Below are 13,330 nucleotides of genomic sequence, written 5' to 3'. Positions count from 1 at the left end.
TACCATATTATTTTAATTTACAATTTGTTTATGCCTGAATAGAAAGCCAGTGTGGTATGCAAGAGGGACATTGGTGTAATGGTTTGGGTGTTGGACAAGGACTCTGGAAACAAGGGTTCGAATCCTGAGTTGGTCATGAAACTCACTAGGTGACCTCTCTCAGCCTCAAAGTATGGCAGTGGCAAACCCCCTCTGAAGAAACTTCCCAAGACAATCTCATGATAGGTTCATCTTAGGGTTGCCATGAATTGGAAACAACTTGAAGGCACATAACAACAACAAATGAGTGGAGAAAGAAATAGATTTTCATAATATGAGTGTAGAGATAGTTGGAAGAGGAGGAAGTAAACTAATGCAGGTATGTGGGTGGAGTGAGAGGAAAACAGAGAAGAGGGAAAGAATAGTTGAAAATGGTTGAAATTGATTGAAAAAAATGTTTCTTGTGTATCAATAAACTACGATGAGGTGAATCCTGGACTGAGGAGAATCTCAGTGATGCAGGGCTTATTCTATACAAAATTCATATGTCATATTTTTGCACAGAAAGCAATACTTCGTGCACAGGAAACCAAATTTTTGCACAGAAAATATTTTTTTTTTTGCATAGAAGTATTATTTCCTCCACAAAAAAATCTGTTCCCTGTAAAAAAAGTTGTTTTCTATTTTTTTAAAAAGTTGGACCTATATTCATGAATTCGAGCATCCACTGCTTGAAAATATTTTAAAAAGTATAAATTCCAAATAGCAAACCTTGATTTTGCAATTTTATATAAAGGGGCAGCTGTGCCATTGTATTTAATGTGACTTTAGCATCCACAGATTTTGGCATCCATGATGGGAGTCATGGAATGAAACCCCAGTGGATAACAAGGGCCCACTGTAATAAGTCCTGAACTGTAAATAGTCTTCAGTACAGTGCAAAGGAAATGGCAAAAATTATTGATTGCTTCCTTTGAGAACAAAGTTAATGAAGGGATACATAACTAGTTTACAATCATAGTAGAAATGTGTGTATTTGTTGCTTTCCTGTATTTGGATGGAATAACTACAGTACTTGGATAAAAGCATTATGTAGAGGTAGATGCAGTGGAGTCAGCAGCACTGGCATCACCTGGTGCAGTATCTTATGGTATCACACCCTCATTGACCTCCCATATCAAACCATACAGAATCCTTAGTAATGTTTTTTGTACTGATACAACTCTTAAGTGGTAATTCCTATATATGACTGAATTTAATGGCAGTCATTATGACATAAACAACTAGCAAAATGAAAATTAGATTTGTAAATTACAATATCATATGCACAGCCTAAATCATAGAATCATAGAATCATAGAGTTGGAAGAGACCACAGGGGCCATCCAGTCCAACCCCCTGCCATGCAGGAAATCACAAGCAAAGCATCCCTGACAGATGGCCATCCAGCCTCTGCTTGAAGACCTCCAAGGAAGGAGACTCCACTACACTCCGAGGGAGTTTGTTCCACTGTCGAACAGCCCTTACTGTCAGGAAGTTCCTCCTAATGTTGAGGTGGAATCTCTTTTCCTGCAGTTTGCATCCATTGCTTCGGGTCCTAGTCTCTGAAGCAGCAGAAAACAAGCTTGCTCCCTCCTCAATATGACATCCCTTCAAATATTTGAACAGGGCTATCATATCACCTCTTAATCTTCTCTTCTCCAGGCTAAACATCCCCAGCTCCCTAATTCATTCCTTGTAGGGCATGGTTTCCAGACCTTTCACCATTTTAGTCGCCCTCCTTTGGACACTCTCCAGTTTCTCACATTCCTTTTTGAATTGTGGTGCCCAGAACTGGACACAATATTCCAGGTGGGGGGGCCAGACCAGAGCAGAATATAGTGGCACTATGACTTCCCTTGATCTAGACACTATACTTCTATTGATGCAGCCTAAAATCGCATTGGCCTTGTTAGCTGCCGCATTGCACTGTTGACTCATGTTCAACTTGTGGTCTACTTGGACTCCTAGATCCCTTTCACACGTAGTTTCATTCAGCCAGGTGTCCTCCATCCTATATCTGTGCTTTTCGTTTTTCCATCCTAAGTGCAGTACCTTACATTTCTCTGTGTTGTATTTCATTTTGTTAGCTATGGCCCAGTTTTCTAGCCTGTTCAGGTCATTTTGAATCTTGATCCTGTCCTCTGGAGTATTAGCTACTCCCCCTAATTTGGTGTCATCTGCAAATTTGATAAGTATGCCCCCAATTTTGTCCTCCAAGTCATTGATAAAGATGTTGAATAGCACTGGGCCCAGGACAGAGCCCTGTGGGACCCCACTGGTCACTTTTCTCCAGGATGAAAAGGAGCCATTGTTGAGCACTCTTTGGCTTTGGCCAGTCAACCAATTACAAATCCATGTAACAGTTACTTTGTCTAGCCCACATTTTACAAGCTTGTATTTATTTATATTTATACATGTACATAGGTTCATGTGGTTGAAGTGAAAATTTGGTGAGATGTGATGTTTTAAAGGAAAAAATTAAAAGAATATTTTTTTAAAAATTAAATTTTCAATTTTATTTTTTGAAAAAAACCAGTGGCTTCTCTCTCCTCCCACTGAGCCTTGCCCAACTCACACCATCCCTTCCGCTGACTTCCAGCATTTTGAGGGGATGCAGGCAAACACTACAGCTCATTTCAGCCCAAAGGCAGATGTTCAGGGAGCGATGTGCCATACACCCCTTCTTAGGTTGTCATCTAATGTGGCTCACTTCCCTCGCACCCCCTATTGATGCCCCTCGGTAGCTGTCTGGGCTGAGAGTGCATTTATTTTGTTTTTTAATAATTTTAATAATTTGTTTTAAAAAGAAACTCTTTCCTTCTATGCAGGTACCTATTTTCCAAACTTGTGTGTCCTGACATTCTAAAAGGGCCTGGGCTTCTTGAGGGCTTTGATCTCTTTCTAAGGAAACAGATAATTTTATTTATTTTATTATTTATTTATTTATTGTATTTATACCCCGCCCTTCAGCCCTAAAGGCTATCAGAGCGGCTATAATTCCCTTTCCCAATCTACTTACATTCCATTCTAATACTGTTTCTCCCCTTCTTTTATCTTCTTCTTTCTTAAACCGAGCTGTTGTTCTGCAACACAAGCTCAGCTCTTCTTCTCCCGTTCCCCCTTTGCAGTTTTCCCAAATAAATCACACAGATTAGCCTGTCTAACAACAGAACTGTGTGATGCTTTTCCTGCAATTCAAATTTTTGTTTTCCTCTAGCACCAGCCTTCCTATTTTACTATATGTGACAGAGGTAGAGGTACCCACCCTAATTCACTAATACTTATTTTTAACTTCAATATTGACCAGGCAGGCCCAGCTCCATCAGGGCTAGCCTGGAAGAAGAGGCTCCTCCCTCCATAACTGTCATCTTCCAGCCTGAGAGGGAGTTGACCAGGCAGCCCAGCTCCATCAAGGCTAGCCTGGAAGAAGAGACCCCTCCCTCCATAACTGTCATCTTCCGGCCCACGAGGTAGTTGACCAGGGGGGCCCAGCTCCATCAGGGCTAGCCTGGAAGAAGAGACTCCTCCCTCCATAACTGTCATCTTCCGGTCTATGAGGGAGTTGACCAGGCTGGCCCAGCTCCATCAGGGCTAGCCTGAAGAAGAAGAGCCCTCCCTCCGGTCCATCTGCCTTGGTCCAGGCCTGAGAGGGAGAGAAGAATGCTGGACCTGATCCCCTCCCCCCCTCACCATTCCCTTCTCCTTTTGTGTCGTGTCTTTTAGATTGTAAGCCTGAGGGCAAGGAACCGTCTATTATCCCCTCTGTTGTAAACCGCCTGGATTCCCAGTGATTGGGTGGTATATAAATAAATCCTATTATTATTATTAGTAGTAGTAGTATTGATTGAGGAATCTAGAAGGTAGGTGAAATCACTAGAAAAACCTAACTAATTAGTAATTTAATTAGCTAAGCAATGAATTAATTCCAAACTGCTCTGTCTACCTGATATCCTTATGAGAAGCTCTATTTCCACCATTTGAAGTGCTCCATCATATTAGGGGGGGAAATTACATTATAAACCAACACCTTCCTCTCCCCAAGGTAGAAAACTGCTGTAAATGCAACATTTCAATGCCAGTCCTTTGAATACCCTCTTGGACAAACAATGCCAGTAGGTATATGCATCCACTTCTTGACTGCCATTCAGTGATAGTAATTACTAATTAGACAGTGTGTAGCATTCTCCACTCATTCACCTGTCAGGTGCCATCTTGTACTTTTCTTGTCTGACTTCTTGATTTATAGAATAACTTTGAGGAAGAACTAAATAGTACTGGATGACCTCTGGTTAGGTGGCAATGAGGTAGAATTCCAGACCTAGGAAAATTTATCCCGGAATAATGCAGAAATAGCAAATGGGCTGCATTTAATTACGGAATTAATGCAGTTTGAAACTGCTTTAACTGTCATGACCCTATTTTATGGAATCCTGGGATTTGTAACTTGTTGTGGTGCGAGAGAAAGAGAAGGCTTCTGAAAGAGAAGGCTAAATATCTCATGGAGCTACAAATCCCAGAATTCCATAGTATTGAACCATGGCAGCTAAAGTGGTGTCAAACTGCATTAATTCTGCAGTGTAAATGCAGCCCAATGTTGCACACAGTTCCATCCATGACTAACATAAAATGGAGAATTGCTGGGTGAATCTCTTACCTGCAGATGAGAGGTTGGTTGCCTCCAGGGATTTTGCATCTTGTTTGAATATTCTTTCCATATGGCCTGTTCCTTCTTCTCTTCCAGGTAAAGGGTCTTGGCCTAAATGCAATATCTAATCCTTACTAGACTAGACCCCTCGAATCATATCATGTTGCTCATACTGACTAGAGTCAACACACTGAATGAGTAAGATTTACCTATGTGTTGTCTCAACATTTAACAATTGATTCAGTGGGCCTACTGTAATTGAGACTAACCAACAGAATTCCAAACTCTGAGTTACTATTTCAGTAAATCCTATTGATTTATTGGATTCATTATGGTGGCAATTAAGAATTGGATTTTGGTTTTTATATCTGATCAGCAGCTGAATGAAGATAAGCCTTTTCTCCTGCTCTGCCATGAGTGTGTGTTACAGTACATCATTTTGGTTTAGTCCCTGCTGGAAACAAAGTCAGATGAACTGCTGCACTCAGTTCCAGGAAGAGTACTTGACTTAAAATAATCCATGGGAAATCTAGCCCAGGCTTAAACATCTCTTCAACTATCACTACTTATTCTATATACAAAGACAATTCTGTAGTTTATTTCAAATTATTCATAGTCGTATAGGTCATAGGAATGCCTCAATCGAAGTAGTCTGTGATTGCACCCATCCCAGTTTTGCTCTTAGATTGCCTCTCCAAAATGAAGTTCCTAATTTGAATAAAATAAATTTCAAATAATATCCTTCCTTGTGGCACAAGCTAAATATATTAATGCCACTTTTTCTTCTTCTTTCTGTTCACCTAGCATTATCAAGTAATGAAGGCTTCATATTAAATGGAGACTATGTTGTCAGCATGTTTAAGAAGGAAATCAAAGTTGGAAATGCTGTGATAGAATACAGTGGCTCAGACACACCAATTGAACGAATCAATTCTACATACCGTATTGATCAAGAAATAGTTCTTCAGGTTAGACATCTTTATTCAGGGTGGCCTTTTGCATGTAAGCTGGTCTGTTGTAGAGGGAGGGTTAACTGCTTGGGTGCTGACTCAGTTTTTAATTGCTGTGTTTTTAATGTGTCACATTTTTAACTGGTTTAATTGTTTTTAATTGTTGATTGGCTTTTATGTTGCGTTTTAATAAATATTTTGTTTGTAATACTATATTTTAGTGTTCTTAGCTGTTCTGAGCACCTTTTTGTCAAAAGTGGGACATAAATTTAACAATTGCTTTTTTCTTTGAAAAACTTTCCCAATTTGCTCTTGTTATTTAGCCCCCCCCCCCCCCCCCCGAAGCAGCCCAGGTCTTCTGTTCATTTTATGCTTTTCTGTGTCTTTTTTTCCTCAGGTATTATCAGTGGGTAATTTATATAACCCTGATGTTCGATACACGTTCAGCATTCCCATAGAAGATAAACCTCAACAGTTTTATTGGAATATCTATGGCCCTTGGCAACCCTGCAGTAAACTATGCCAAGGTATGTAATTTTAGGGGTTTTAAACACCATTTCCCTTATTTATTGGTTTATCTTGAATTCCCATGGTGGTGACAAATGTGTTTCTGTCATCTGTGTTTAGCTTCTGTTATAATTCAAGGGTCACATTTTGCAATACCTGTCATATCAGAATGATATATGCACTCTTAAGTCACTTGATAATGCCAAGCCTCTTCTTAACATTTTAAGTTTTCAAATTGCTTCACAGAATAATGACTGACCAAACCACTTTAAGCTGGCTTCTTTTCTTTTCCTACGCAAGGGAAAGAGTAAAAACTGGAAATATGGGTCACTCATGCATTCTATCCTTCTTTCATGTTATAATGTCCAAAGCCTCTCTGTGGGATAGCTTGTGCTTGTAGGAAATTAAGCTAAATTGTCTATGACTTACTCCCAACTCCTGCCACTTTTGAAGAAAATAATTACTGCTAACACATTTTCACTACTACTGTGTCCCTTGTCTGTTTCAGCAGTTCTCCCTACATTTCCCCTTGCTTTATCTCCAATGATTACTTCCTATAGCATTTGTAAATGTGAAGCATATTGTCCTGTCTTTGTATGTGCACAAAACAAAAAGAGGCAATGTCAAAGCTGATTCAGAATTGTCTGTCACTAAATTAGGAAAATGCCAGAGCCAAAAAATAAGGTCAGAGAGTCAAAGGTAAGGGATGAACAGAAAACACTCCAGAAACAATTAGATATGTTCCTCAGACATGATCCCAGCATTAACAAGAAGTATTTATAGTCTTTCCTGTCCAAGGGGGCTCAGTGGCCACACTTTATAAGGAAGACTTCAGCAGAGTTTTAAACTAAGAATACTTCACTGCCAGAAATATTTCCTAACTAGATTTCTGTACAGGGCTGCTCTACAATGAGCCAAAGATTGTACAGCTGTTGACAAATAGCTCTTTGGCATTCCTGATTTCAGATGGGGAATTCATGCTGAGGACTAAACTTATGCAAGGTATGCAGGGATCCTTGAAAGTTTTCCTTGATAAAAGACCAGGACCAAGCTTGTTCTCACTATGAAGGCAATGTCCTAATTCTTCAACACAAGAAGAGAGTGAGCAGAGAATTAGTGCTTGAGAAGACGTTGTATGAATGGATACTAATAAAATCAATAATACTAAGGTACCTCAGGAGAGAACAGCAACCAATTTGGCTCTTTATCTTATTAGCCTACATTGTTTTTTCCCCAGCCATTTGATTCCATAAACCCTATTCTGAAGACTGAAAATTCTGTGGCTAGAATTCTGTAAGCCACACTGCTCACACAATGGACCATTATAAAATGAGTCTTCTCTCTATGCACTTGCACAGAGCGAGGGTGAAGGTGGTGACAATAAGAGGATAAAGCTGTTGGCTCCAAGTAACCTATTTCTAGCATGATTGGCTTCCTGATGAGTTCATGGAAGCAAAACATATGGAGAGGTGGCTGTCGTCTGGCACAGGTAGTTGTCCAAGACACCCCTCCCATACAGCTCCTGTTTCATTGTCAGTGCTGGTTCTTTTTCTTCTTTTCCTGGCCTCTACCAGTGCTGGTGATCCCCCCCCCCTTTGCTGCTTTCTTTCTTGCCATCATTGGCGTAACTACGGCAGTGGACCCAAAAGAACCCAGGCCTCAACTGAGTCGTTGATGTGACTAGCTGATAGAGAAGTGTGCTCCCCTGGATTTCTCTGACACTATGCATTTCCAAACTTTTTGATAAGCCTATTTTGCAGTTTCTGGCTGTTTCTTTTTCCTGGAAGCAGAGATTTCCCATATTTATAACCAACAGAATAGTAAAGAACATGATCCCAGCCTCTTGTGGCTAAGGATCAGTCATTTGCTGAAATCAGGTACACAGTAGCATTTTCCTGGGAAGCAGGAGCTTAATTCAAATCTTGGGATTCCGTGACAAAGGATTAGTAATTTACTGAGAATGAAAAATCCATATCTTTCAAATCAGAAAATCAGATGTAACAAATTCGCAGTGGGTAGCATAAAAATGAGTGAACTGCACAAATCATGCAGGGGGTGGGGTGAAGCAGAATTTTTGATTTGCATCACTAGACAGAAACTCCAGAATTACTACCACTGTTCATTGTTTGAGCTTAACCATTTTATTCCTCTGCCCTTGAGATAGTGAGAGAGGAAGCTATCCTTGAAGAGCTGGATGCAACGTAAGAGAGGCCTATAGACCAGGCATAGAGGACGAAAACTTCTCACCTGGTAGCAATGCAAAAGTTCAGATAGCTACTACTATGACATGGGTCCATGAGTAGATCTCAATTACAACCAGTCTTTATAATACAAAAAAGCAGTAATAAAGCCACTGCATTGCTGTACAGCAGGTGTGAACAAAGCGGTTTTTGCCAACAGAAAAGGCCTCTTTTTAAAACAACTATTACCCAGTCTCTTCCTGTTGTAAGAAGGGCCTCTCCTTGGCCTAAAAATGGCCCGGGTAGCAAAAAAATGTTGCAGAAATCATCTAGAGGGCATTATGGGGCATTTTGGAGGCAAAAGGGGGGGGGTTGTATAGGAGGTTGCAACCCTCCAAGTCTCCTGGTGGCCTGATGTGGCCCATAGCCTGTGATTGTTGCCTATCTCTGCTCTACAGGCATCCAATATAAATTCATCAATTCATATGATCCCATAAGAAGAGGAAGAAAGAACCCAGGAGGAACTTTTTCTGTCAAAATAGCATGAGGTAGAGGAATTAAAATCATGTTTAGGCCTCCCTCTGCATCAAGATCTAACTTGAGGACATATAAATAAATTTGGGGGAGTGAATTTGGGGAGATCAAGACTTGAGGTCTTCAGAGATAAAGTGAATGAATCTTGGCTCTGCCTATACAATTATATTTACCTTTCTTCTTTAGGAGAACGAAGAAGAAAACCTATTTGCACCCGAGAGTCTGACCAGCTCATGGTGTCTGACCAAAGATGTGATCGAATTCCTCAGCCTGATCCAGTAACTGAGTTGTGTAATACAAACTGTGAATTAAGGTATTCCCTGGACATTCAAGTAGATTTATCTCTTAGATTTTAAGCTAATCTTCTTCCCTAATGCCTGTTTTCAGACTTTTCTCACTATTATAATGAAAACTAAAACATTCTACACTTGCTTTATGTTGCAGCTTGGAAGAACAGCTTGCAATTCAGTAGAAAGTACTTACATATACTTTTACTATTGCTTTACATAACACTTGTACTGTGGCTTGTCAAACGTATCTTATTTGAAGTGACAATAAAGGTACCCTATTTTAAGTATTTTCCCCCTCTCCCCACTGCCATCCCAAGACATCACAGTTCCAGAACACTATCCTTCATAAAGTAAATATCCACAGTGTTTCTCTCCCTACCACACACCCGGATCTGCATCCATCTGGCAACCAGAATTGCACTCAAAATCTCCCTGCTTATCAAGGACATTTCCTTTTTTCTGGCACTTCTCCCTGGGGGACGATTTGGGGATGCTTTTTCAAACAGTGTGCTAGTGTGAGCACATGTGAACTAGCTCTCATTTCTCTTGCCACCCCCTCAGAAGTCCATCCAGATAGCAAATGTTACCGAATGCTTTTTGAATTGCAGCCATTCTATGACAAGTACAACCAGATCTATTATGAGATTAAAATGCTATTAAATATTCTACATCCTTCTTCCAAAGCTAGTACTGGTCAGTTCTTTGCCTGGCAAATTAGTTCCAAAATAGAAAATAGTTCCTTCTGAAATATTTGCCAGAGGGTGGGGGCTGCTTGGGAAGTGATGATTCCTTTGACAGTAGGGAAGTTACAGGTGTACATATGGTCATATTTCATCTGCACAATATTCAATGATACAGAATTAGGTAGAAGTCTTGCTTCAGTCCTTTTTTTTCCAGTGTTATATAGTGCAGGGCTTAGGGGACAAAAAGATCAAAGTGGATTTTTTTAGGATTAGATTCAAGTGACAATTATGTATTTAAAACATCCTAAGCTAGTTTCCCCCCCAATGTTGCTCCTCCTGTCCATAGTTTCAGGTCTGATATATACACTCATCCCTCCATATTTGCGACTTTGATATTTGTTTACAGCTTTTATTAATATGTCCTTTCTAGGAATATCTAGATCCTCCAGGACAACTCTATGGTCAGCTTTAACCAAATGTCACACTGAAGGACCTAGAGATTCCTAGAGAGAACACTCCACCAGGGATTTATAGCTCCTCCACCACAATTCTGTAGTCAATGTCTGGCAGAGGTTGACCACAGAGTTGCACGGGAGAACCTAGAGATTTCTAGAGAGGTAAAAACATAGTGTTTTTGTTATTTGTGGTTTTTCCATGGGGGTCCTGTGCCCAGCGAATATGGAGGGACGAGTGTAGTTTCCTTCTCAACTATACATGGAGATGCCAGGGTTTGAACCTGGGAAATTGTGCATGTAAAGTATGATTCAGTTTTATAACACTATAGAACTAGTTGTTGCAGTGTAAGCCAGCCACTTGCGCTTTCTTCCAGGATGTTCCATTCCTTACATCTTCACCAGCCAGCTTATTTCCTCTGGTCCTTAAGCATGCAAAGACTATTTTTAATGTTTCCTTCCTGTCCCCCCCCCCCCTTTTTAAACATTTTTAATTTCATTTTTTTATAAATAACTTACATGTTAGAATAGAAGGTATGCTTATAAAGTACATGATGACACCAAATTGAGGGGTGGGATGGTGGCAAAGTAGATAATCCAGAGGATAAAATTGCAATTCAGAATTACTTTAACCAATTGGAGAGCTGGACCAAAACTAACAAAATGGATTTCAACAGAGAAATGAAACACACAAATATAGGATTGACAACACCTGGCTGGAAAGCAGTCATAGAATCATAGAATCATAGAATCGTAGAGTTGGAAGAGACCACTAGGGCCATCCAGTCCAACCCCCTGCCATGCAGGAAATCCAAATCAAAGCATCCCTGACAGATGGCCATCCAGCCTCTGTTTAAAGACCTCCAAGGAAGGAGACTCTATCACCCTCCGAGGGAGTGCATTCCATTGTCGAACAGCCCTTACTGTCAGGAAGTTCCTCCTAATGTTCAGGTGGAATCTCTTTTCCTGTAGCTTGTATCCATTGTTCCGGGTCCTGTTCTCTGGAGCAGCAGAAAACAAGCTTGCTCCCTCTTCAATATGACATCCCTTCAAATATTTAAACAGGGTGATCATATCACCTCTTAACCTTCTTTTCTCCAGGCTAAACATCCCCAGCTCCCTAAGTCGTTCCTCATAGGGCATGGTTTCCAGACCCTTCACCATTTTTGTCGCCCTCCTTTGGACACGCTCCAGTTTCTCAATGTCCTTTCTGAATTGTGGCGCCCAGAACTGGACACAATATTCTAGTTGGGCCTGACCAAAGCAGAATACAGTGGCACTATTACTTCTCTTGATCTAGACACTATACTTCTATTGATGCAGCCTAAAATAGCATTGGCCTTTTTAGCTGCCGCATCACACTGTTCACTCATGTTCAACTTGTGGTCTACTTGAACTCCTAGATCCCTTTCACACGTAGTTTCATTCAGCCAGGTGTCACCCATCCTATATATGTGCATTTTATTTTTCCGCCCTAAGTGCAATACCTTACATTTCTCCGTGTTGAATTTCATTTTGTTAGCTTTGGCCCAGCTTTCTAGTCTATTCAGGTCATTTTGAATCTTGATCCTGTCCTCTGGGGTATTAGCTATTCTCCCTAATTTGGTATCATCTGCAAATTTGATAAGTATGCTCCCAATTCTGTCATCCAGGTCATTGATAAAGATGTTGAATAGCACTGGGCCCAGGACAGAGCCCTGTGGGACCCCACTGGTCACTTCTCTCCAGGATGAAAAGGAGCCATTGTTGAGCACCCTTTGGGTTCGGCCGGTCAACCAATTACAGATCCATTTAACAGTTCCTTTGTCTAGCCCACATTTTACAAGCTTGTTTGCAAGAATGTCATGGGGAACTTTGTCAAAGGCCTTACTGAAATCAAGATATACTATATCCACAGCATTCCCTTCATCTACCAAGCTGGTAATTTTATCAAAGAAAGAGATTAGGTTTGTCTGGCATGACTTGTTTCTCTGAAACCCATGTTGACTTTTTGTGATTATGGCATTGCCTTCTAGATGTTCACAGACTCTCTGTTTAATGATCTGCTCCAGAATCTTTCCTGGGATTGATGTCAGACTAACTGGACGATAATTGTTGGGATCCTCTTTTTTCCCCTTTTTGAAGATGGGGACAACGTTTGCCCTCCACCAGTCTACTGGGATCTCTCCTGTTTTCCAGGAGTTTTCAAAGATTATTGCCAATGGCTCCGATATTACATTGGCCAGTTCTTTTAATACCCTTGGATGGAGTTCATCTGGTCCTGGAGACTTAAATTCATTTAGATTAATAAGATATTCCTCTACTATCTCTTTACTTATTCTGTACTGAAATGCCCCTATCCTGTCCTCTGCTCCATTATCCTCAGGTTGAGCACCCTTTCCCTTTTCTGAGAAGACTGAGGCAAAGAAGGTGTTGAGTAATTCTGCCTTTTCTCTGTCTTCTGTTAGCATTTTGCCATCTTCTCCACGCAGTGGCCCTACCATTTCCTTCTTCTTCCTTTTGCTGCGGACATATCCAAAAAAGCCCTTTTTATTGTTCTTAACCTCTCTAGCAAGCCTGAGTTCATTCTGCGCTTTAGCTTTTCTGACTTTACCCCTACACATGCCTGCTATTTCTTTGAATTCCTTTTTTGTGATTTCCCCCTTTTTCCATTTCTTATACATCTTCCGTTTCAAACTTAGCTCGGTTGAAAGTTCCTTAGTCATCCATCCTGGTTTCTTGAGACACCTCCCATTTTTCTTTCTCACTGGAACTGTTTGAAATTGTGCCTTCAGTATCTCCCTTTTGAGAAAGTCCCATCCGTCCTGAACTCCTTTATCTTTTAGTATTTCTGACCATGGAATTGCCCTCAATACTTCTCTAAGTTTACTGAAATCCGCTCTCCTAAAGTCTAGGATGCGTGTCTGACTATGCCTGGCTTCTCCTTTCCACTGTATTTCAAACTCCAGAAGAACATGGTCACTTCCACCTAATGATCCCACCACTTGCACCCCATTAACCAAGTCATCCTTGTTGGTTAGGATCAGATCTAAAATAGCTGAGCCCCTTGTTGCCTCTTCCACCTTTTGG

General features: G+C 40.7%; 1 protein-coding gene across 6 annotated transcripts in view; it reads left to right on the top strand.

Moving 5' to 3' along the window:
• ADAMTS9 (ADAM metallopeptidase with thrombospondin type 1 motif 9) overlaps positions 1-13,330 on the top strand; it is a 179,550-nt gene that overhangs the window by 68,904 nt on the left and 97,316 nt on the right. For all 6 annotated transcript variants that reach the window (XR_006101997.1, XM_042449998.1, XM_042449999.1 and 3 more), the window contains 3 exons: positions 5,470-5,633; positions 6,013-6,142; positions 9,023-9,149. Coding sequence is in view for 5 of the 6 variants with exons in the window: in XM_042449998.1 (XP_042305932.1) it covers positions 5,470-5,633; positions 6,013-6,142; positions 9,023-9,149 (421 nt within the window). In the remaining variant the exon portion in view is untranslated. The remainder of the gene's footprint in view (positions 1-5,469; positions 5,634-6,012; positions 6,143-9,022; positions 9,150-13,330) is intronic.

The sequence above is a fragment of the Sceloporus undulatus genome, chromosome 2, assembly GCF_019175285.1.
Source record: "Sceloporus undulatus isolate JIND9_A2432 ecotype Alabama chromosome 2, SceUnd_v1.1, whole genome shotgun sequence".
Taxonomy (NCBI): Eukaryota; Metazoa; Chordata; class Lepidosauria; order Squamata; family Phrynosomatidae; genus Sceloporus; species Sceloporus undulatus.
Note: the sequence above shows the minus strand (reverse complement) of the source record. Positions and strands in the feature narration are given on the sequence as shown.